A 25059-nucleotide genomic window follows, 5' to 3' on the forward strand; every position below is an offset into this window, starting at 1 on the left:
GCTGAGCACCGTGCCCAGGGGCTCAGGCCGTGCACCTGCCGGCCCCGTCCCGCTGCTCCCGGGCTGGGCCGCTGCTCCCGGGACGTCCTCGCGATCACCGCGTGTCCCCTCTGCGGCCAGACGGGGCCGGCGGTGACAGCCACGGGCTGGCGGGGGCTTGTCCGCCGGCACCGCCACCAGGACCCAATCAGCACCTCGCCCGGCGCTCGGGCTGCTCGGCCTCGTAATTAGATGCACCGCTGAAATTTACATAAACAAACAATCTGAAGCAAGGCGGCTTTTGTGCTGGCATGTAGAGCGGGTCTTTCAGCATGTCAGCCCGCGGTAATACACAGGGATTTTGTATTCTGCACACAATGGCCCTTTGTGCTCCCCCCCTGCGACAGGAGCACCGACTGTTCTCACCTCCTAATCCGCCGAGGGTGACCTCGCTCCCACCACCACCGTGTAACCGGCTTACCGCAGCCCCCGGTTCCTGCCCTGTAAGCCCCATGGGCTGCCGCAGGACCAGGGCCTCATTTCGCCCTGTCTGAGTGGTTCGGCTGGGCCTGGACACATCCTGCACGATGCCCAGTGGCTGCAGAATGTACCGTGCCTCCGGGAGGCAGCTTTGGGCCACAGCAGCTGAAATACTCCTTAAAGGAACATGGAAAGGGCAAGGCACGAGATAAACACATCGTGAGCCAGCAGACGGACCTACAAGCTCGCAGGGGGGCGAGGGTGGCGTGAACAGCGCCGGCCATTTCCTGAGCACAGCTGAACTCATCTCAACCCTGCCGAATGAAGCCAGGTTTACATAAGAATGTAATCGCCCGCTCTGAATGATTTTTTGTTTTCATACAATACAACATTTTTGACATCTTTGGGCTTTGGGATTTGGAAATCCTCTTGTTGAGATCAGACCTTGATTAGAAACAGAGCCAAAACACTTTGACTGTTCTTGTTCATCTGTGAGTTTGCATCTTTTAATCAACAACTTTTCACTGTGCTGTAAATGAGTTTGGTGTAATTGATTCAAAAATCAATCCTTTGTTGGAAAAAAATGTCCAAGACAAATGGATGATGACATTTGGAAGCTGGTTGGCAGCACCCACTTGCAGGTACCCTCATGAGGAGAGGGGTGGGTATGTGGCACAGGCTGACAGCTGGAGGGCAGAGAGATCATTTTCTGTTCTTCCCAAGCTATTTCCTTAGCTCTGAAATAATCCGAAAAGCCCTTGCATGCGATTCCTTGCTTGCCAGGTCCTGTCCCTAGGGTTCCCTCGGTCTGGAAACACCACTGAGGAAGGTATGGCAGCTGGGAGGCTCCTCAGCACCTCAGGACGGGGAGCAGCAAGGCTGATCCGCAGTGCGGGAGGCAGCGCTGCAAGCAGCGAGGTGTCCCACGGGTTGGGGCAGCCCCTGGGAGCCGAGCTGCCCCCCAGTCCCAGTGTGGACAGGACAGGGACGGGTCCTGTCCGCCTCTCCCCAGCACCTGCCTTTCTTCTTGGTGCAAAAAGCTCTGGGAACACGTTGAGGTACTTCGTGGTGCCATCTATTGGTGACACAACCAGCTCTCCCCCTTTCACGTCCCAAATTAGCGGCTCGTGGTTGAAGCTCTATTTGCATGAATCTATTATAAACCATTTTCCGAGTGACCTTTTAAGAAGGAAGTTTCCATTCAACAAGTCCCATTTTCTAAAATTTCGTAAGTAGCACCTGTGAGTGCAGAGACACCAGAGCACATCGGGAATTTGAAAGTCGGTGAGCCTCATTAGGGCCACAGTAACTCAAATTCATCTCAGAAATACTAAGAAGCAGGTGCTGCAGGGTATTTGCAGGGTTCTTTAGGCTCATCTGTCATTAACTGCTTATCCTCCAGTTTCTGCTCCTCTCTGTCCCCACATGATGCCGTAGGAGGAGCAGCACTTTGCCTCCCTTCCAGGCAGGAATGCGTTCAGGAGTGGCAAACCAGGGGCACACTACCTGCAGACAATGGGCACAGGCAGAGTAACTCAGGTGCTGACAGCCTGAAAAACAAACAGCTGCCGCTGGCTTTCTGGGAAGCGAGGAGACCAAAGTGATGGCCGGTGAGCATCCCACCCAGCCGCAGGCACCGCCGGCACAGGACCCATGCCAGAGCCATGCCAGCAGCACGGAGCTGCCCACCCTGTCCCCGTCCCTGTCCCTGTCCCTGTCCTGCCATGGTGGCCAAAAGCCCAGTGCTGCTCAGGCACCGGTGCGGTCCCAGCCAATTTTCATGCAGATGGAATCGGAGCTGGGCACGAGGGAGAAGTAGCTGCAGGTTCCTCCCACCACTGGCAGCTGTTTATAAATAGAGTTTGGCAAAAATATGTTCTGAGCCTACAACAACATTTCATTTGCACAAGCTGAAAGCCATCCCATTTCTGCCTCTTTAACCTTTTAAGAAAAATGTTTTCCAATGAACGAGACGAACCTTACTGAAGCTGTTCCAGCTGCAGATCCCCCGAGGCAGAACACCATCGGGTACCACACTGCCTTGTGGTCCCCAGCACTTCCATCAGGTCTGTCCCCACCTGCCCGGGGCAGTCCCTCGTTGCCAGCAGAAGCCCCGGGTGCTGCCTTAGCCGCAGGTTGTGCACCTAGCAGGAACAAGCAGGCATGTGGTGCTGAGACACGTGCGGCAGTGCCAGGGAATGCAGCAGGGCATGGGGCATGGTGCAGAGAGGAGCAGGCATGGGGGGATGCATGGGCACAGGCAGGGACCCCATGGCTGTGCACAGCTCACCTGCAGGCAGCCAAAGAAAGGAGCCGGGCAGAGCTGGCCTTAGGGGCTGCAAAGAGAACAGGAATTAGTATCTAACATGCTAAAGGCACCACACATAGCAGACATCCTACTTCTTTTTGTATCAGTTGGGTCCAGATGAATAATTACATCAAATTACAGTGTTAAGAATTGAGTGATATTAACAATGAATTCTTGGCTTTATGCGTGTGCGAGGTGTGCTTGCTGTCTGAGTTGCAGTGGCAGGCAGCAGAGAGTAACCCCACATAAGCACGTCTCGTGATCTTCTTCTCACTGCTACAAGAGCTAGGTGCCACCAGCTGCTACAGAACACTTCTACAACAGCTGCACGAGAAAGGAAATGTCTGGTCTGAAAGCAGAAACTACCAGAGCAGAACCACATGCACGAAGGCAGAAGAAATGCAGCCATCCCTGAAAAACAGTGAACTGGCCACCGACATGAGAGGTGCCTGCCCCGAGCAGAGCTGAAGTGGAACGGAACAAAACCAAGGGCAAGCAGAAAGTCGAGTCTGAGACAGGGAAATGCAAAAGCCTCACGTCTGTCAGTAGCTTCCAGGCCTGGACCTGTAATCTGCGAGGGGTGAGTTTGTGCAGGGCAATACAGCCTTGAAGGCAGCATGCTTTTCCACTGTATTTGAAATTTTCCCAGCAGAAGCCAGAATACGCTTCATGGCTTTGTAGAAAAAACTTCAGCAATATGAATTACAGGCCAAGAGAGCCGAGCAAAATAACTGCAGAGTGGGAAGGTCACTAAAAAGGGGCATGGCTGGCTGGAGAGCTGCAGGAGCGTGGAAGAGACAAACAGGTCTGAGGAGCAGCAGATGAGGCACTGCCAGGCCCTTGAAAAGCCACACTGAGCTGCCAACCACCAGTGCCTGAGCAGCAGGGACCGACCCGTGTAACCAGAGGGAACTTTGCTGCACTCCGCGCCCCGCTCCCCCCTTAGCAGCATGCGCAGTGCCGGGCGCGGAGGTGCTGTGCCAGCCCTGCTGCTGGAAATGCCACCGCGTGCTCGGTCCCATCACCGTCACCTCACGCGGAACTTCTGCCCATCTGCTGCTAAACCAGGGGCTGATACGGCGACCTTGTCCTTCCTGTGGTTTATGCTTGGAGAGGGATCACCCTGACCCGGTCACTGGGAGGGGCAGACTTCAGGCTAAAAGAGGGGAGATTTAGATTAGATGTAAGGGAGAAATTCTTCACTGTATGGGTGGTGAGGCACTGGCACAGGCTGTCCAGAGAAGCTGAGGATGCCCCATCCCTGGAAGTGTTCAAGGCCAGGTTGGATAGGGCTCTGAGCAACCTGGTCTGGAGGGACGTTGGCAGGGGGCTGGAAATAGATGGTCTTTAAGGTCCCTTCCCACCCAAACCATTCTGTGGTTCTTCACTGAGAGGGTGATTGGGCACTGGAACAGGCTCCCCAGGGACATGGTCATGGCCCAGAGCCCACTGGAGTTCAAGAAGCATTTGGACAATGCTCTCAGACACAGGGTTTGATTTTGGGGTGGTGCTGCGTGGAGCCGGGAGCTGGACTCAGTGATGCTTGTGGGTCACGTCCAACTCAGGGTATTCTGATTCTGTGAAACTTTGATTCTTTCTGTTGGCAGCTCGGATTGTCCCCTTTATCCATGGGGGATAAGAAAAGTCAGTCCCCTGGCTCTCAGGAAGCCAGGCAGCCCCATAAGCGCTGTGCTCAGCACCAGCATGTCCCCAGGAGCTGCAGCTGGCACAAAGGCTTGCCCTCCTCAGTCAGCACGTGCTGCCCCGTGCCCCTGGGTGTGCTGGCCCCAGCCTCACCACGGACCCAGCCCACACCACCACAGCATCCCTGTGCACATCCCGGGAGCACAGCAGGAATTGCTCCCAGCTGCTCCCTGCAAGAAGCAGTGCAGTTCTAGAAGCTTTCTCCTTCTTTTTGCTCTCTCTTTAGTTTGCCTGTGTGTTTCTTCCTCCCCTCGAGAGGCTGTGGCACCTTTGATCCCCCGCCACACTGCAGAGCCCCACAGAGCTTGCCGATCGCCCACATCCTGTTTTTGATCAGCCGCGCAGCTCATGGCCCTCAAAACACCGTGCTGCTGTCACACATCGTGTTGTAGCAACCCGAGTGTCCTCACCACCACTAGAACAGCACCATTTATCTAACTGCCTTTCGTACGCTTGCTGGGTGCCCAGGCTCATGGGCCTTCCCAATGCTAAAAGCAGGCACGTATCTCCCAAGGCTAGGAATATTTGTTTCTTCAGACATAAATGCATACAACAGCCATGGCCCTGAGTCCTGGGCCAGACGGACAGAGGTGTGCTCTGCTGTGGCAGAGCAGGACTTGTCCATGGCTCACGGCGATGGGCAGCTGGAAGAACCCCGTCTGCAAGCACGCAGGCTCTGGGCAGCTCTCTTCCCTTTCTCTGAGGTCTGGTAAAGACCTCAAACAGTGTCTGTGTGGCTTAGAGAAAAAGCAAAGTCATAATGTCCGATACTGTTCTGTGCAGGTCTCTGAGCACTTGCACCTCTGGGTTTGGCATTGGCTCTGTACTCACTTGTGTGACCTCGCGAGGGCCCTTTGCTGATGCCTGTGTTTTCCAGGAAGCCCAGCAAATAACAACATACATTTACTTGCAAATGAAAATTAACACATCTAAGGAATTCCTAGTCTGTTTCTTAGCAACTCTACACAGCAAGGAAGAATCTTGACCCTGCTGAAATATGAGTATTGCAAGCATTTCATTCGGACTCCGACATGGACACAGAACTTGCAGGTACAGTTAGCTCAGGCATAACTTGGTAAGAATAAGCAAACAGATTAGCTAAATTAGACATATTTCCACTAATAAGTTAGGCATGTTACTTGGCATGAGTTACAAAATCATAACATTTGCCGTACCAAATTGCAAAAACATGACTGAGTTTAATGTCTCTTTTTAAGTGTCGGATCTCTTTGTTCTCTTTGGGGTATTAATCAACCTTCGCCAGATTTTCTGGTTATTGTGGCCACGGTTGCTTTCACTTGGACACCCATGCAGCTGCCTTTAACTCCAAGTTGTCCATGTGGAAATAATCTCTGCCTTTCTTTGTTGTCTCTGCCACCATGACTGGCAAAGCGGAGCTGTTTCTTGAGGCAGATCACAGGCCAAAAATTCGGTGTCCAGAAACGAGCTCCAATGAGGGGAATCATGGTGAATCCAGGCCCCAGCCCACCTGTCTGATGAGGATCAGCCCCAAGCCCAGCTCCATGCCCAGGTGCCGGGGCTGAGCCTCCCTCGGGGGCTCCCCGCCGGGCCTCCAGCAGCCCGCAGAGCAACGTTTACTGATTACAGGAGTACCAGGACAGTACCAGGCTGTTTTTATTTGGGGTTTGTCTCCACGGAAAGCTATCAGTTTCAGTCTGAGGTTTCTGAAAAGACCAGGAAATCCTGCCACAGCAATATCGGAATTGCAAACAGCTGCACATTCTTCTCGGTCAACAGATAAACGAGGCACACAAGGCATTTAAATTACATTTAAAATTCTTCCAATTGTACCTGAAAAACACAATTAGGCTGCTTGCTCTGGCCTAACAGCCTATTTCTGTGTTGCCTGAGAGGAAAATAAAAGTCCTCTGTTTCTTCACATTTATATCCATATTTATTATAGCACCTCATAAGAGCAGTCAGGTGAGCCCTCATTGCCTGTTGTCTCTGTGGGGTGGAGAACAAAACCAGCCCACAGGGAGACCCCGGCCAGCGCCCGCCTGCACCCACACCAGAGCCAGCCCTGGTCGTCCCTGGGGGAGATCCTCTGCTCCACTCACCTTAAAGAGGTCAAATTAACCTGAACTGTGTGCTTAGACCACTGCATGCTGACGAGCATTTTCTCCAACCTGCTAAAATTCCAGTAAGCTGATTTGATCGCAGTAATCTCAAGGGGTGATGGTGACGACACCCAGCACTGAAATGACCTGTCACTGAGCTGACACAGCACGGAACATGCTGTTTCAAGTAAGCATGATAGGAATTGCACAGAAAAGCTCTGTGGCTTCCACAGGGCTCCAGAGAGCCCCACCGCACCCTTTGCTGGTTTGGTCACTGCCACCAGCCTGTTTTCATCTTGGAACATCTCCCCTGGGGTCTGCCATAAGCTCCGGGCTCCAGCCCGTTTCTAACAGGACTTTGTCGCTGGCTTTAGTGGAAGTGCTTGGTTTATTAGACACCTTTGAGGACTCTGACTTCAGTAACAGGAAATAAATAGCTACAAATCTTGCATTCAGTTATTAACCATTATTAACACTAAAGTATGCTGAGGAAGTTCTGCAAAGGTTCTTCACATCTTGGAGTTAGTCGTTTTTCATGTTAATGAAGAAGTCCACAGTGCACTCTGGTTAAAAATTAAAATTAAAATAATTAAAAACCCCAGAGCATTTTAAATACCATCAGTCCCACCATAAGGTTGGGTGAGGAGAGGAACAAATGCAGCCTTGGGTTTGACCTGCTGCAAGCCTCCAGGTGGGCTGCAGCACGTGGTCTCTGGCCTCTGGCCCCGCTGCGGGCTCCTGAGCAGAGCCCCAGACATCACGGACAGCATGCGCTGTGTCAGACCCGACTTTCTTCCTCTTCCAGAGCTCGGTGAAGGCCTGGGATGAATTTCAGAAGCTGCTTTCGTACACTTGATCTCCTGCTCTTCCGTGGGAGTGTCCCAAAGCTACTCGAGCAGCTGCCTCCCTCCCAGAGGGGGGACATGGACCCGCTGCTGGCCAGGCTGATGCTGCGGTTCCTGCGCAGGGAGGACCTCCCGACCGCGCCGTCACCGTCCCTGGGGAAGAAGCACTCATCGTCGATGCTGGACTGGCGGCTCAGGCTCTCTGCAGCAGAATCATCGAAGGCACTGCTCTGGTAGAAGCTGTCCTCACTGTCGATGGTCATGGAGCTCAGCCGGCTGCGGGAGCTGCTCTCACTGGAGAAGCGAGGCTTGATCGGAGAGACAGGTCCCGGTGTGCCACAGCCACCAAATAAGTTGGCCTCTTCCAGCTCCAGCGTGTCCAGCAGAGCATTGTCATTCACCTCTCCTGGAAGCAGAGGTCAAAGAGGAGCATTAGTCAATGGCATCTGCTCAAGGCCAGAGAGCTGGAAGCCTGAGCAAGCAGAGATGGCCTCAGGCTCCACAGCAGCTGTCCCAAAACAGCACTGCAGGGAGGTCAGCGTGGCCATTCCCATCCCTCTATTCAGCCGAGGCCATCAGCTGTGTCTCTCATGGGTTTCACCCTTCCCCTCCACCCTCCCAGCCTGGGCAGCCTGAGGGGTGCTGTGGTGTTTCCACACCATGAGGGAACAGGGGAGGATCACACCCAGTGTCCATTCTCACCCCGCATTTCCCAGCTGTGTGGGGCTCTCTACCCCTGCCTTGCCCCAAAATGCAGAACCAAAGTTGCTCCCAGGGCAACCCGTAAATAAGGGGAGGGCTTTGTTTGTTTGTTTTTAAGTCCATAAAAAGAGAATGGAAAAGAAACTTTACAACCCACACAAAACTCGTTTCCTAGAACTGATGCAAAAGAGCCTTCAGTCTGCATCAGCAAAGCAGCATCCAAATTCATTAGTCACTAAAAAAAAGCTTTCCCGTGGGCCAGCCCCATGCCCTCATTAACAGGAGAAAAAGCAAGCAAATGAAAATCAGGTTAAAGGAATGCTTGCTACTGATCAGCCCGAGTTTCCACGGAAGGTCTCAGCAGTGCTGTGGTTTCCGACCCGGAAAAGACGACTTACCATGCAGCAAGCGCTGTTCCCGTAAGTGCAAGGAGCGGAACTCCACCCATTTCTGCTGCAGAGTTTTCTGTGAAGGATAAAGAGGACTACCTGTCACTCACACGCTTTCACAGAGGCTTAGAACACTTTAACAGACAGGGTTCTCAGGCCGTACGTTTCACCTACAGGAAGTATTTGTGCACCCCCTTCTCACCAGCACAACAGCAGTTGTCCTGGAGTTTGGGAACCTTCCCCCACAAAGCACAGAGTCATGCCCTGAGTGCTCTGACCGAAGCGCTTCACATATGAGATTTGTGAAAGCAGAAGGCTGAAATCCGGAGAGCATGCAGCATGCATTCGGACAGCAAAGCTAGAAAACCAGTTTCTCAGTGGGGAGGCACAGCCAACCTCTGTCAGAAACCTGCCGCAGCCCAGAGCCGGCTGCCTCTGCCAGGGCCCCGTGCTCCTTGCTCCTGGCTCTGCCAGCAGTGCAGGCACATCACGGTCAGCAGTGCCCCGATCCTGCAGTAGGGAACACATCCCCCCAACTGTCCTTACAGCCTGCAGGTGCTGACAAACCGTCCTAACAATGAGCAACGCCTAACTTTTTTCCTCTGTTGCAGATGATCTTTTGATATAGCAAATACAATGCTGCATAACTGATTCAAAACCAGCCAGGTTAACCTCTGCCTGGAGTAGGTGCTTCCTCAGTGATCTTCATGAACTCGGTGCACCTCAAACATGCAGCTAGGTGCCCTGACAAGTTATATTTATACTTGCAAAGTGCCCAGGCTAAGCTTGCGTGGACGATCTTGCTACTGCTTGCACATTTCTCCCCTGTTCCACACTTCAGAAAAACCAACCCAGCACACACACAGCCTCCCGAGGGCAAAGCACTGCCACCCATCCAGCACCCAGACAGCCTCCCCTGCAATACGGGAGCAGTGATTGCTGTCAAGGAGGGCCTGAGACACCGCCGTGCTCTCCTCCTGCCTCTGGGCGACCGCAGCTGCAGGGCAGGGCTGGTGGTGCCCGCACCCAGCGCCACGATGTGCCTGCTGTGGGGCAGCGGTGCTGGGGAGTTGGCCAAAGACATTCTTTGCCACCTTTGGGACCCAAGCAAAGCAACCTCCCAGTGATGGTTTCTCCCATTTAGTTAGGTCTCATTAGCAGCTGGGCTCCCCAAATAACTGGCACACGGTACGTGTTCCCGCTCGCTGCTGACAGCACGCTGCTCCCTGGTGTGGTTACACGGCTTCCAGCTGCTGAACACGTCCCGCGGTGAGACATCAGACACGGTCATGACCGAAAGTAGGTTCTTTCCACTGCCGCCACACTCCTGATCACGCAGGGCCAGGCCCACACCCAAATTCTGCACTGCAAGAACTCTCATTGCCAAGATTTGGCACTTCTGGGAAACAACTGTTTTCTAAAACCCAAAAGCAGGGCATTTCACAGGAGATTTGGGTTTTATAAATTCTCTGGAATGGGAGGCAGCCTGTGTCTTGTGACTGTGCCGTTATTTCATGAAGCTGCCTAAGGGGAGCAGCCCAGGCGGCTTCTCCTGGTGGTGGGGCTGGGACCAGTGGGCAGGCAGCAGCCAGGTGCCGGCAGCAGTGGGGCTGAGCGGGACTGGGAGCACCACAGCACAAACTGTGGCTGGCACCGCTGCCTCTGCCAGAGCAGTGCCTCCGCTTCAGCCAGCACTTTGTCCTCACAAACTCCCCTGGGTGTTGCAGCAGGTCCTCTTGGTGCCGGTACCTCCCAGAGGCTTCAGCTGGGCAGCTCCATCAGGCTGGCAGGGCGAATGCATTCCCCTGCATGCCTCCTGCACGAACACAGCTCAGCACCCAGACACCGAGCAGCACTCTGGGCTAACAAAGGTGTCCCAACCTCCTGGTGGTCCAGACCAGGTTTCAGTATTGCCAGCAGTCCTGTGTCCCCCATCACCCTAAAGCTGAGAGCATCCCACAGCCCACAGTTAATTTTACCTCCTTCAGAGAGAAAATAACAGCCAGCTGTGGGGCAGTAACACCTAAACCCAGCCCAGATATCTCCAGAAGTATTCTGCATAGCCAAGCTTAGCTTAATGAGTACTGAAGGGCCTCGTCCTTCCTCGCTGTATCCTTGCTGTACAGCCTCCACGTAGCCATTACATCAGCTACATCATAAAAATCATATACCAAGCTACCATGCCCTGTGCTATATTCTCATAAATTCAGTGCCAACCAGATCAAGGTTCCTCATCAATCTTACTATTTGATATTTGAGGGGGGGGGGGAAATACTCCAAAATTTCTACACACAATGTTTTGACATTTTCAAAATGTTGTGTAAACTTAACTGTTTACTTGGAGCACTCGTTAATTTTTAGTCTGACAAAATTTAAGAAGAGGTCAAAGCTATCAGACATCTTTTTTTTTTTTTTTAATCATTTTTTCATCATTTGACCTAATTCAAAACAGGGCCATGAAATGCTGTCAAGATGAACGTTTTTTCTTCCCTAAACCAGGGCAGGGAAAGAGCTGGAGAAGCTCAGCACCCCAGGCAGAGAACACTCAAGCCCATTCAGAAAACACCCAGGGGCTTGGGGAGGAGTGCTCCATCCAGGCAGACCTGGCACTGTCACCGTCCGTCCCCGTGCACCCATGGGACCTGGCAGCTGCAGCACCACCCCCGGAGGTGCTGTGGCTGGCAGTGCCAGCACAGGGGACAAGCGGGTGCCATTCCCCTGCCACACCGCCCAGCCACCACCACGAACAGCAGACCCACTGCAGCCTCTGTGCTGCACGGCAGAGAAGCGGCTCACCGCGTTACCTTCAGCAGCTGCAGCTTGGTCTCAAGTTCCATCTTCCTCAGGTACATGGCCCCGTTGACAGTCTCCAGCCTGGAAGGGAGAGGCGCTTTGGGTACTGGCGGCCCCACAGCAGCACGTGGTGCCGCGGTGCACTTGGGGAGGGGACACACGTGGGACAGGGCAGGCCCCGTGTGCCGTCACCTCTCCTCGACAGCTGACTTCGGCAACAGTGGTGTTGGTGCCAGAGGGGCAAACACGGTGTGGGCAAGAGACACGCACATTACAGACCTATGCGTCTGGGGCAGTGTGGGGCTGCTGGATAGCATGAGAAGGTTTCCTGGCTTCCAGTGGGACAGACTGTTAAAGTACAAACACTCTGGAGGACAGGTGCCTACCTTAAATAGTTCCCTGAAGACTTTATCAAGTCTACTATTTGCTTGTGACTAAACCCATCAGTGTTCACTCCGTTGATATTGGCAAGGATATCACCTGTTAGAGATAAGCAGAGGCTATAATGAGCATCTTCAGCATACGTATCCCTTCCACTTTCTCTAAAATAAAACTAATGGGGATAAAAAGCAAGATAGGGCCACCCATCCATAGTGGAAAAAAAAAAAAAAAAAAAAAAAAAAAAACAAAAAAAAAAAAACATTAATAGTTACCAATTTGAAGGCCAGATAAATGAGCAGGGCTTTCTTCTTGAATTTTGCAGACACAAGTGCATACCTCCAAGGAGTAATCATTTTGGTTTGGAAATCTAATAGTCTGTAATAACAAAGCAACAGTGTAACCAATATTAAAGCCATGATAGCAATTTAATACTTAAAATACTGTCATCCAGACTAATTTGTTTTCATAGTCTTTTTACATCTTTTTAAAATGGGAAGGCTGTGTTGATCAGATTATATGATATGATTATATTAGAAATAGCTTTCTTATGATTAGAGAACAGCAGGCACCTGACAAATGTCTGTACATTGTTTTTGCAAAATCTAGTTTTAAAGCAAGTTGATTATTCATTATCAAAAACTCAGTAACTTCAGTCAAGAACATCTACACAAATTGCTTTCTGGTTCTCCCCACAACTGGAAGGATATTTCACGTTCCCAGTCACAACATGGCAGGGCATGGCCTTGGCTTTTCAAACAATAGACTCCTCCTCAATGTGAACGCTGCATTAAGCCATCGGCTGTTGCCAGACAGAAAAGTTAACAATAACAACTGAAAAGATTAACCAACTTTTGCTCTTCTGGTCTCTGAAACTCATTATCTACATCTGTGCCTTCCTCCCCCTAAAAAGTGCTTTACATTTTTGACTTATGCATTTAAATGTAGGTTAAATAACTGTAAGCAAAATCCATCATCTGATTATCAACTCTGACATTCATTTAGAAAATGCTAAACTAGGAGATGTAACCCCAGCAATCCTTACCATGACAGGAAATGTCTTTTTAGTTACATGCAAATATCAGTACTCAGCCACATCCTCTACCAAATTTTAGTACTGAAGCTGAAGTTCCTGAAAACCTATGACAGCCAAATCTATCCTGGATATAAGAAGTCATGTTAGTTTCTCAAATTTCTCAGTCCACATGGAACAAATAGGAATGAAGACTGGAATGAGTTCAGAGTTTATCAGGCTAAATTACACCAATTCAGTGATTTCAGACTTAGAGACCAACAGTAAAACTTTCAGTTAAACTAAGGACTCCAAGAGAAACATGAGGATTTTGAAGGACTTCACATTCAATACAGCAAATACAGCAGGCCAATTATTTTGGAGCAGATACCTAGGTTCTAGGTGGCTGCAGAGTGGGGAGAGACATGGGGCTCAGTGCCTTCCTGCAAACATCTGGGCACGTACAGATCCATACTGCATCCACCTCGCCTCCAGACTCCAGTTCACGGGTGGGAAGTCCTAGTAGAAGCAGCAGCTCACGAGAAACTCTGGCACTCAGCCATCACTGTAATTCTCATAAATTCCCTGCAGATGGTGGACCTAGAGTTTCACATTGTCTTATTCTGGTTTGCTTAAATTTAAATTATAGTAATGGAACTGCAACTTCTAAATAATGGATTATTTTTAGTACCAGACAGATGCTGTCTTTTCAGAGCCTGGACTTTCTAGTGAAATGCTTACACTGAATGTACGTTAAGGAAGAAATATGCCAAGAACAATTAGTTTTAATCAGAATGTCACATGTAATGAAAATCCACCCTGACAATTTATACAAAAGCCCAATAATTGACTCAATTATATTCACTTCTGAAAGCTCTCTACTGTTCCTGAGCTGAACACTTCCACATTCATTAGTCACAGAACCAAATTGTAAAAAGTTAGGTTTTTCCTAATGCACTCATTTCACTGAAGTTAGTGTTTTCCCTTTGTGCATAGATAAGGGCAAGTGCTCTGACGACGCGCTGCAGCAGCAGTAAACGAGAGTGAAGGGGCAGCGTGGGAGGTGTTCTCATGCACTGCCGGGACAGAACAGCTCCTGCTCTCACAGAAGAGGCGTGTGGCTCAGCGGAGATGCCTAATGCTTCCTTGAGGGTGCTTCAAAATGCGTTGTTCATATGCTCTGCAGATGTTCCCATGTGGTTTATTTCACACCCTCAGTTGTGCCCTGAGGCAGTAACCACACTGCCTTGTACAGCAAGCACAAGGTGTTTTTTAGGAAAAGGGCTGTTTGATCTCTATCTCTTTATATAAAAATATTTCCATACAAAATTCTCTAAAAAATATTCAGCTAGGGAGAAAAGAACATGTTACCATTGCACACTTGGGATTTCTCCTGCTCTCAGTGCTCTGACTTCTGATAGGTCAGAAACTCGTATCTATGACCTTTGCTATGAAAAAAACATCAGAAATGCATCCCATTTCTGCATCGCTGCTCTATTAACATAATTTGGAGTATGTGACACTTGAGAGTTTGCACCAGATTTTATTTTCAAATGAATTGACTCATCATTTAGGCCTTACCTGTATTTCAAACCCAAACGTCTCTTTGTCATCCTTGAATATAGCAACAAGGTGTCTGTAAGGAAAACACTCAGAATTATGCACAGCCCCGGGGTGCACTCCCTTTCCAGCAGGGTCCTGTCCCCTCGCTGCCCCGCTCCGTGCAGGCAGGGGCACCAGCACGCCTCGCTCACGGCCACAGCCATGGGGCCACCGCGCTCCCCGGGCCCTAGCCTGGCGGGCTGCGCTTCTCCCAAAACATGCGGCTGTTACAGAAGGGAATCTTCCTACCTCTGTGGCCTGGAGGAGTCACCCAAGGAGCTGGATCTGGTTAAAGCGAGCTGGAACCAGAAATGGGAGAGGAAAAGGGTCAGTAGGTTCGCAGGTCCGTGGGGCTCTCCCTACAGCAGGTGCTCTTGAGGAGGTGCAGGACACGGAGCCCTGCCCTGAGATAAAATTGGGGGCAGGAGAAGCATCTCCCCACTTTGCACAGCCTCTGGAGGCTTCCTGAAACTGAAACACATGCAGCACAACGAAACTGTGAGCAAACGGGGCACAACTTCAGATAAAAGGCTGCACTTTAAAATAGAAAACTGTCATCAGTCAAACGTGAGCATAAATGCTCAGAGTGTCAGGCAGAGCCAAGTGCAGGACTGCAAGAGCACTCAGCACCGCTCTCAGAGCCCTCTTCAGTGCTGGCAGCAAGCTCAGCAAGGTGCAGGCAGCCACAGCACGTTCTGGTGCAAAGCACGGCACTCGCCTGCATGGGGCCATAGTTGAAGGAATTCATGTGTATTTGTATTATGTTGGAAATTAAGCCCTGGAAAAATGAGCTCTTGCATTTTTTCCAACCCTATAAATGCAAAATGAAGCACTACTGAAGTACTAACATTACAGAGTAAAAAAAAAATATATACTTTTAGTACATAATAATATCGATTCAGTTGTTCTCCTCCAGTGAAGATCAAGGTATCCTCACTGACAGACAGTACTGCAGTGCCAATCCCACCTTTACTTGAAAAAAATCAGTGTAACTACTCAAGACAGTAGAAACTGGGAGAACAAGAGGCACAACCACTGAAGAGAAACCCTGCAGTCAGTAGGGCTTCAGAGATGGAGCTCCCATCGTATTTTCGCACATAAAACTCTAAAGGAGTGAGGCTCCAAAACTAAAAGCCAGGGATTGCCATCACTTCCATTAAAACTGTAATCATTACCTACATGGTGCCTAAATCATGTTTATGTTATGCTAAGACCTCACCTTTCCTTCACACCTTTCCCCTAAAAATCTGTGGGCACTTATAAACTTAACACCTACAAGAAAAAGCAGAAAGCGCACAGACACAAGCTAAGAAAACTGCAGGCAGCTCTCAGCAGTTTCTAGCGGTGGCCACATAGCATTTCCAAGCTGATGCATGGCCATGGCAACAGGCACCTGGCATCCCTGTTTCAGGCAAGGCAGACCCGTGACTAAAGAGGTCTGGAGAAAAAAATAAAGGATCAGTGCTAAATATCAATTCTTCCCTTCACTTTTAGTGAACAACAAATAAGGGATTACATTATCGATACATAAAACATCCCAGGCTTCAGTGGTATAAAGTCATGCATTGTAAGACCACCTATAAAACCTCCATTTCATAAATATGCATTTACTTGGAGAGAGAAAAAGAGAGGAAGGAGAGGTGACTGCAGTAAGAAACTGAATGAGGTGGGAGAGCTAACTGCAGGCCTAAACCCAGGCTGCTCAGCCCCACTAGGCAAGGTCTCTGCGGAGCAGTTCCCATGCCTAATGTACGTGCTGTAATTTATCTTTAACACACACAGTTGCGTCACGGCCATTATCATTTGTTTATCTCTACATCTGGAGCAATCACCACGCAAAGTGCTCCTCTGTCACTGCTGGCAGTGGCTGAACCAATGCAGTGAGCGTTCCCAGCATTTGCCTGGTCCTGGCTCTCCTTTATCGTCCCAGGCTTGTACAACGAGACGGATGGAGTGCGCTTCTGTTCCTGCGCTAAGCAAAGCCTTAAGTGCACAGACACTGTGTGCTGGTTTTCTGATAATACTTTGAAATTATGTGTTACAAGCGCTTTCTATTTAAGCGAGTTCACACTCGACAAATAGACAAGCTAGAATTGCTCAGCTGGCAATTTGCAGCAGCAGCAAAAGGGTTTTGTTGGACTCTGGTTGGAAACAACAGAATTTTACTGTTCTGCATGAAAAACACAGTGAAACAGACAGCCAAAGCAGCTACAATAGTAGTAGCAAAATACTCCAAAGTTTGGGAGGAAGCAGCTCAGGATACATCAGCTCCCTGCCAGAGATGCAGAACAAAGGGAAGCCCAGACAGGACACCATGCTGAAGCAAACCCAAATTTAAGGGTACCCCCAGTAGCAGGAGCCTCGGTGCCTCACAGCACAGCTGCAAATGGAGAAGAAAGGCAGCCTGGGCAGGGTACAAGCTGCAGAAGCTCTTCTGGCCCCCAGGTGCCCATGGGCAGCCTCCTCCCGCATCTCCTCTCAAGAGCACCCTGCAAGGTCACTGCAGGAAAGACTTCATGACAGCCCCAAAACCCGTTCAGCCTGCGGCAACCCCTCCGGCACAGGGGGACTGAGCAGCAAAGCCCCGTGTTGGTGGCAGCCCAGCTCGTGCCCCAGGGCTCCATGTGGGCTGCGAGGTGCCCTACCTGCTTGCGGCCCCGCGGCAGCGTGCCCACCGTGCTGGCCAGGTGCTGGAGCCGCCTGCTGTCCATCTGCGGCCCCGGCTCCCCGTGGGGCATGCACGCCGGCTCCGCACCGAAGCCCACGGTGCTGGCGTTATGGTTTTGCTGAATGAGCCTTTTTAAAGACATGCCAGCAGAAGGGTTCCTAAAGAGGCATTGCTGAACGCTGGCATGTCCGAGGGAGCTCAGATACGCACTCTGAGCGATCAACAAGTATGAAAACGGAAAGCGGGCCATGTGACTTGTGGTTTAGGTGCACATTACATAAACCTCTTCTTGTAGATCACCAGGGCTGCTCGGCATGTTTTGTGCTCACAACAGAGTTAAGAACTCAGTTTGGCAGCTACAGAAATCTGCTTAATTTTTCCATTCCTGCGCACAGTAACAATTTTCTCTGAACAGCTTCTACTTTCTGCAATAGTTTGTCCTTAAACAACTGTTTGCTTTAGACACTTACTTGAATTCAGCTTCCTCGTTCTTTCCCTTGCTCGCCATCCCTTGCTTTGCTCAAATTACCTTTTGGCAAAGACAGGAAAATAATGTTTTTTCTGGACAGCCATGCCGATGTGTGACTTTCCAGCCACAGGGAGAGAAGCAAGAACTTCTTCTACTTTCAGCCCATAGCCTGAAAGTAGAAGCTGAAACCACTGCTCTGCTCGTGCTCCGCAGTGTTAGCAGAGCGCTCATGCTTCGGTAAGGAGCGGTGACGCACCCAGCAAAGGGGGTTAGTGAGCAAACAGCAACAAAAGCACGGGGACAGAGGACAGGGACACGAGGTGCTGCCCCAGAACCAAGGGACAAGCATGGAGCCAGGATGAGTGTGGCCAGAAGCTCTCCTTGCCACGGCTCCTCGCTGGCTGTTACGGTGCTGGCTGGGGGCCGAGGCAGAGCCACAGGGGCTGCGTGCAGGCAAACTGATGGGCAGCAGCAGAAGCACCATGCCTGCGAGGCCCCGCACACTGAGCAAAAAGGGGGCAATGCCTGCACCCCTCCTTGTGCACACCACATGACGATGCCCCAGCAGGGTGCCCCGTGGGAGCAAGGTGGAACCGGCACCTTGGCAATGCCTGCCCCTGGCAGAACATCGTGCAGTAGCTTTAAAATCAAGCTTTGCACAAGGTTCCTTTCTTTGAAAGGTTTTACCTCAGCAGCAAACACATCTGGGAGGACTCAGGACTGTTGTGGAATTTGAGGCTGTTTTGTTTTTTCACCCCAGTTATCCTGCAACCTGCAGTCCATTTCAGCCTGGTTGTTAGCACCCTTGAGGCGTTGATAACCTTCAGGTGGGTTGCTTGCTCCGTGGGTGTTATGGACAAGCCTGTGAGGAAACACAGAGCAGTGTCTGTCTCTGCTTCCCTTTGGCGATAGAGAAGTGGTTCAAAAGAAGAACTGGAAGCCCGGGAGGACCAGAGTTGCCCTCTCGCTCTTCTGGCTGTGCTGGCCGCCAGCCCTGCAGGCAGCCCAGGAGCAGCTGGGGCCACAGGCAGCGAGCCCAGAGCCCAAGCCCAGAGCCCAGAGCCCCCTCCCTGCCCCAGTTCATGACTGTGGGGCCGCTCTGGAGCCCTCTGCCCCTGCCAGCTGCTGGTGGCCAGCACCAGCAAGAGTGGTGGGCTGCACATCTGCACACTCACTTGGAAACCTGATTTGTCAGTTGAGAAGGCTGGACAAATATCAGGGAAAATAACTTTACAAAGGAACTGAGTGTGTCACAATTAACCCTAGCTGGCATTTGAAGCTCTGAGGGGAGCTGTGACCCTGAGAACAGAGTCCCTCCCGGGGACGAGGCAGGCAGGGGTGCAGCAGCGCGGCGCTGGAGCGAGCTCTGCTTGCTGCTGGTGCTGTGGAGGCTGGGTGCAGCCCGGCGTGAGCAGTCACAGCACCTCAGCTCGGAGCTGGTCTGCATGCCTTCACGAGCACACTGCCTTCACAAGTGGCTGCGGAGGAGGAGCACGTGTATGGGTGTCCGGCTGCGGCTGCGAGTGTTCACATGCTGAAAAAATAAAACCTTTGAAGTAAAGGATTACGAAAGAAGCGGTATGAGTTCTTAAAATAAGTATCATTAAAAAAAAAAAAAGTGTCTTCTCTTAAGCTGTAAACAAGTTCATTTTTGGACTGTGAAGCACTATAAATCACACAGGATCTGAGCAGAATCTCAGGGTGAGTAAAACCACGAGCATGGTAGGATGGGCTATTCAAACTCAAAGATAAGTAAAATTTAACTCCTAGCACAGGGTGTTGTTTTTGTTTTGTTTTGTTTTGTTTTTGTGTGTGTGTGTGTTTGTTTTTTTGGTTGTTTGTTGTTCTCTTGTTTTTTCCACCAAACAGAACTCTCCCAGAACCGGGCTGGCAGCAGCGGTTACAGCGTGTGGCTGGGGGACACTGCCAGGGTGCATCCACCACCGCCAGGTGACACCGATGGTTCACCAGCCAAAGCTTGGACCCGCCGGCCCCCCGCAGCCTGGCAGACCTCCACCTGCCTGACGCACACGGAATTCTGATCTTGTCATTTATCTTACACTTACTAAAGATGATGGCTAGTTTGAAAAGTAAAAGCAAAAGCTGCCATGGTCTTAAGCTGCACCAGTCATTTTTGTCAAAATTGGAGCATCTCCCAGGAGATGCAGGGGGTCTGCCCCTTCTACCAGCCCTGCCAGCTGGAGCAACCTGAGCGCTCCTCTTGGCCCAGCAGAAGTTGCATGATTAAGCTCCAGCTAACACTGAACAATCGAGACTCTTCCTTCCTATGCTCCAAAAACAGGGATGACAAGAAAAGACACAAGCGCATTGATGACGTTTGCTGACTGTGAGACACGTCGTGCTGCCTCCCAGCCCTGCAGCTTGGATTCCTGGGCCATGTGCATGGGCTTCTGCAGCTAAATGGTGCACATATCCCGGCTTTAGGGGGAGGTTTTTATGTCAACCCTGAAAGATAAGGCTATCAGCACACCAAAACTTTTGTTTCCCAAGACCAAAATTCTAGTCTATCGAAAGCCAAATAAACCCCCTATTTTGCAGGTGATGCGTGTGATACAGCAGGCAGGAACACAATATCTTCCACTTTTAAAGAAGTACTGACAAGGCTTTGGGATACAATGGTAAATGAAAGGATTTTTATTTTCAGGATTTCTGGTAATGAATGAGCTGTAACGCTCTGTGGAGTTAGCCCTTGTGATACCGAATGCCTGTGAGAAGCATGGTGCCCACCTGCGTCTCCCTGGGGACCTTGACAAACGTCATTTCTATCTTCAGCCAGTGGTTGAGTTACCATTAGTACTATTTAGTATAACCAGTTTAAAACATGGCCACTGAAATGTTTTTATGTTTGGCAAGTATTTACAAACTAATCAAATGCCCTGGAGGGAAGGAAACAAACAAACAAACAAACAAAACCTTCATGGCCCAAGCTCAAAGTTCTGTGGAAGTTCATGTTTTTCCAGTCATTATTCCCTCTTTATCATCCCAGTTTCACCTCACGAGCTGCCCCATGCTCTGCCCGGGATGGCTGCACATCCCGGCAGAGGGGGGATTCTCCCGGTGCAGCACTGCTCTGCCCGGGCTGGCAGCTCAGGCATCTCCCACCTCCTCCCATGGAGCTTGCTCAGGAAAGAGAAAAAAGGAAGGAAAAGGAAGAAGGGGGAAAAAGGGGAGGGGGAGAGGGAAGAAGGGGAAAAGGGAAAGAAAGTATGACGGGGGAGAAAGCTCTCCCATTTTTCCTGAGCAGAGTGATCTGTACCCCAGGGGTGACAATAGCTCAGTGCCTGAAGCAGGCTGAGTAATGCAGGGATGTGGTGACTCAAAGCCTCTTCCTTCTTCGCTGCTCACCCTCACCCTGCCGGGTGCCTTTGAAAACAAACAAAATGCATTTCAGTTCCTCAGGCAACCCTCTTTTACGTTTCTGAAACCAAGTGACTCATCTCCAAACAAGCCAAGGAGAGAAACAAATTAAATCTCCCATCAGGACAGGGTGCGGGGGACCTGCACCAGCAGCCCCTCCACCCTACCCACCATTTGCCGTGAGGACATGGGACACTCTTGTACCTGCATGTGGCCTGGGCAGACACACGGCACTGGTTCCTCCGTGCTGATGGAAAGGGCAGAGCCTGCAGCTTCTTCAATGCCATCTCCTCAGGCCTGGCCTGGCTTTCCCAGGCACATCCAGGCTCAGCCTTTCCCAGCAGACATCTACCCCTCATATTCTTCACCCTGCTTCCTTGGTCTAATTCACTGCGAAGTTCTAGCTGTAGTGAAAAGAAACTAACAAGCTCGCATGACGTTAAGGGACTGATTTTGCATTTCGGTAATTAGGTGGACCACCACTGACTTGGAAAGGGTTTGCATGCATATCACAAAACCAGAACTGGTTCTTGCTGAAAAGGCAACAGAAGGGTGTCCCTGTGAGGTAGTCTGAGCTGAGTGACTTCACCTGCAGTAACACAGACTGGTTTGATGAGCACGCATAGACCATCCTGGGGCCTGCATGAAATCTGCTGCATGGTTTCAAACAAATAGTCTCTCTCTATATTTTTCTAAGACAGTTTTCTAAGTTTTGTATTTTCACACTTTAAAATATAGAAAAACCACAAAAGCCATTTTGTATAAGTGGCTAATCCTTTGTGCCACCAGATTTTCCACTTGACAAGTAGCTGGCAAGCCATGCAATGACTCAGAATAACGGTTTGCATACCCAAATGAGTATCACCCCATGTGCCTCTCCCCTTAGCTGCTAATCCATCCCATATGCTCTTCTCTGCTTTCCTAACCAACACATGAAATTTGCAGAATACTAACAATACTCATGAAACATAAGGCTGATTTTCAAGAAATCCTGAACAGCCCTCTTGCTGAGAGTTGAAATTGTCCTGAAAGCTTAGATTTCTAACCTTTCTTTCCATGATTTTACATTAGATTTTCAAATACTTGCAAAAATGGAAGACAGTGATCCTGAGCAATAGTCTTGGTGGTTTTTTTTTATAGCCAGTAAATTTCTAGCACCTCTCATTTAATTTACCAATTAAATCAAAAAGGTGTTTTACAACAGATCTAATTGAATGCAGCTTCAGCTGCATGAGCAGCAGTCCAGAAGTATGCCAAGTATCTGTACAGTTTATTTTTAAACAAATACATAGCAAGTACTTGGCAGTATATTTAATGAAAATAACTAGTTGGAGGAAAACAAAATCCTAATTTTTTTTCACTGCAGTATAGAGATTTGTATGGTTGCATCTGATATATGTTAAGGTGTATGTGTATAAAAACATAGAGAAGATTTTTATATTCATACAAGATGACGCATCAAAGATACACAGTTTGTGTGCAGCTTCACGCTGACCTTGGTGTCCTCCCCGTGACAGCAACAAGAGCTTTGCTAATCCATGCTAGAGAAATCCTGAAAGACAAATTTGATTGTCTGCTGTCATCTGACCGTTGTAATAAACCTCTGGGCATACCAGGATTTCACAATGGCTGTGCACCACTGCACAGGTGTTTGGGTATCTGAGAACAACACGTTTGTGATATCAGGGATAAAACGCAGGTTGATATGTTTCTCAGCAAGGCTGTCATGTTAAAGGAGATTTCTGCTACCTGTCACTGGAGTACATCTGGGGAACACAGCTTCACAGTACTACCAGCTCTCAAGGCATTCAGCTGCATGACTGTGTAAATAACTGCTTATAGCAATGGAAGATCCCCAGACAACTTCAGTGCCACTGTATTGCAGTACTCCACCTGGTTTTGTTTCATTAAAATATAATTTAACTACGTCCACTTTATATACTCTTCAAAATAACCTCAGTGTTTAAAACAGATTTTTCAGTGTTACATTCCCCCCCACACACACACACACTGGCTCAGTTGAGTATCAATTTCATACTAAACTTTCCCATAATTTTGCTAGTACCAAAACATCGAACCAAATGCCTCCTATGGCACAGTTCTGAAAATGCAGCTTCTTAGCTATTGCATTCCACACTAGAGGAGAAGGCCTAGGCAAATTATGTAAATCTCGTTAAACCCCAAACCTCCTGTTGTCCTTCATGTTATCACCACGACAAAATCAGCACAGAGTAGCTTTAGGGGCCTTTTCCTACTTGCTCTACTCCTGCTGCAGTGGACTGTTCATCCACGAGAGGGCCTGAAAAGCTAACACACATTTTTACCCTATGATTTTTTCCTGTTTCACTGGAAATAAAGTTCTAAATGGCAAACATAGCTGCTACTGATTCTGTAGTCCTATGAAATGAGTGCTTCTCAAGAGTACTCCTCTACCTCTGGAGGCTTCTAGAGTTATAGCAAGCGTGCCCAGCACTGAGCAACTTGAAGCAAATCTTTCAGTAAGCCCATAACCATCACACTCAGAGTGCAAAATTCATCCCTTCCTTCCCCTTACATGCTTTATTGAAAGGATTAGCATGAAGCAGGAGAATAATTATTTGTAAGACATATCATATCAGGTCTGGAACATGAGCTTATTGAATTATTACAAGCATACTTAAAGTCCACTGCAAAGCTTTAGAATGTTATTTGCAAAGAAGAAAAAAAAAAAAAAAAAAAAAAAAAAAAAAACTTTATAAAAATATTGCAAGGAAAAAATCCAAGCATCTTTCGGGTTCTTTTACATGTACTTTGAACCCAAGTTCTAGTCAGATGCCAGATCCTATTCCCATTATGGTATTAATGACAGCAATATCTGAAGTGTATTCTTTAATATGAAGTGACAGAGTCTTAAAAGAGAGTCCCTTGCTTCCAAAGACAGCCCTCAAACTGTGAGGCAGATGGATAAAGCAGTGTCCTCCCACCCAGACTGTTGCAGACACAGGGCACATGGGCAACAACAAACACTGAAATGCAATTGCTACCAAACAACTAAGATGTAATCAAACACAATGAGAGAGGAAGAGGCCCTCCCTTCACAACATGATAACACTACGGCCTCTTCACTGGGGATTGTTGGGTTTGCGTTTTGGTTGATTGGTTGGTTTTGCCTTTGTTTTCTTGCTATTTTTCCTCCTTTTAATTTTCTTTATGGACTGCCTACACATTTCCCTGGCTCTCCTGAACTGACATGCTCCCTATGTTCCCACAGTCCAGCTGGCCCAGGAAAGAATCAAATGAGATACTACAGCTTTCTAAAAGCCCGAGTCATTTGGTGGTGGGACTGTGCCATTCCCATAGCTGTGGGATAACCCCTGCATCCAGCCCCCAGCGGCTGGCAGGGGCTCGGCAGATGCTGTGCAGACATGAACTGCTCCTCCTGTGCACAGGCATGCAAGCTCCTTACACTAATTAGTGCACATGTACACACCACCCTTCAGCCTCTTAAAGACCGAAATCTTTACACTTCATTACAGAATCACAGAATTGCCTAGGTTGGAAGAGACCTCCAAGACCACCGAGTCCAGTCTATGGCCTAACACTAACCAGTCCTCCACTAAACCATATCACCAAGCTCTACATCTAAATGTCTTTTCAAGACCTCCAGGGATGGTGACTCCACCACTTCCCTGGGCAGCCCATTCCAATGTCTAACAACCCTTTCGGTAAAGAAGTTTTTCCTAATATCCAACCTAAACCTCCCCTGGTGAGCTGTTCATTAACAATTTCCATTACAAAACAAAGCCTCCACGCACTGCATGCTGCACCATGGTGATTTCTAGTCAGTCACTGCTATGCGTTCAGCTCACTGTGTGATCAACAGGGACAGGAAACACCAGCTACAGATCTTGGAAGGGAGTCACAGCCTCGTGGACAAAAAGCAGTGGTTAGCATCTCACCATGGCTTTGCAGCTGAGCTCACCGTTAATCTAACTCTGAAACACTCAGAATGCAAAGCGAAGCATCCCTGGGATCAGAGCTCGTGTGAAGCCACCCTCTGCTGAAGAGCCCATCCTTCCAGCTCCGAGCTGCCAGCAGGGCTCTGCCTGCACTCTCGTTACCCAGACAGGAGGAAAGCAAAGGGAGGTACCCTCTGCAGGATGTCGACCTGCAGCTCCATGCATCTGCAGAGCTGGCTCTTTACCTTTCACTCCAGGTGTACACCGATGACTCCAGTGCAGTTGATTTACCTGAAGACAAGGACACGGAGCATTAGCAGTTTCTCTTAGACC

General features: G+C 49.5%; 1 protein-coding gene across 1 annotated transcript; it reads right to left on the minus strand.

Moving 5' to 3' along the window:
* Nucleotides 1-7271: 7271 nt before the first annotated feature.
* Nucleotides 7272-17175, minus strand: CYTIP (cytohesin 1 interacting protein). The gene is made up of 8 exons (XM_082763553.1): nucleotides 16919-17175; nucleotides 14523-14572; nucleotides 14253-14307; nucleotides 11935-12037; nucleotides 11668-11761; nucleotides 11293-11362; nucleotides 8498-8564; nucleotides 7272-7803 (listed from the first exon to the last, which is right to left on the minus strand). The coding sequence occupies exons 1-8, from the start codon at nucleotides 17081-17083 to the stop codon at nucleotides 7331-7333; spliced, it is 1077 nt and encodes a 358-aa protein (XP_082619679.1). The 5' UTR covers nucleotides 17084-17175; the 3' UTR covers nucleotides 7272-7330.
* Nucleotides 17176-25059: the final 7884 nt, after the last annotated feature.

This window comes from Aythya marila, assembly GCF_965140915.1.
Source record: "Aythya marila genome assembly, chromosome: 6".
Lineage (NCBI taxonomy): Eukaryota > Metazoa > Chordata > Aves > Anseriformes > Anatidae > Aythya > Aythya marila.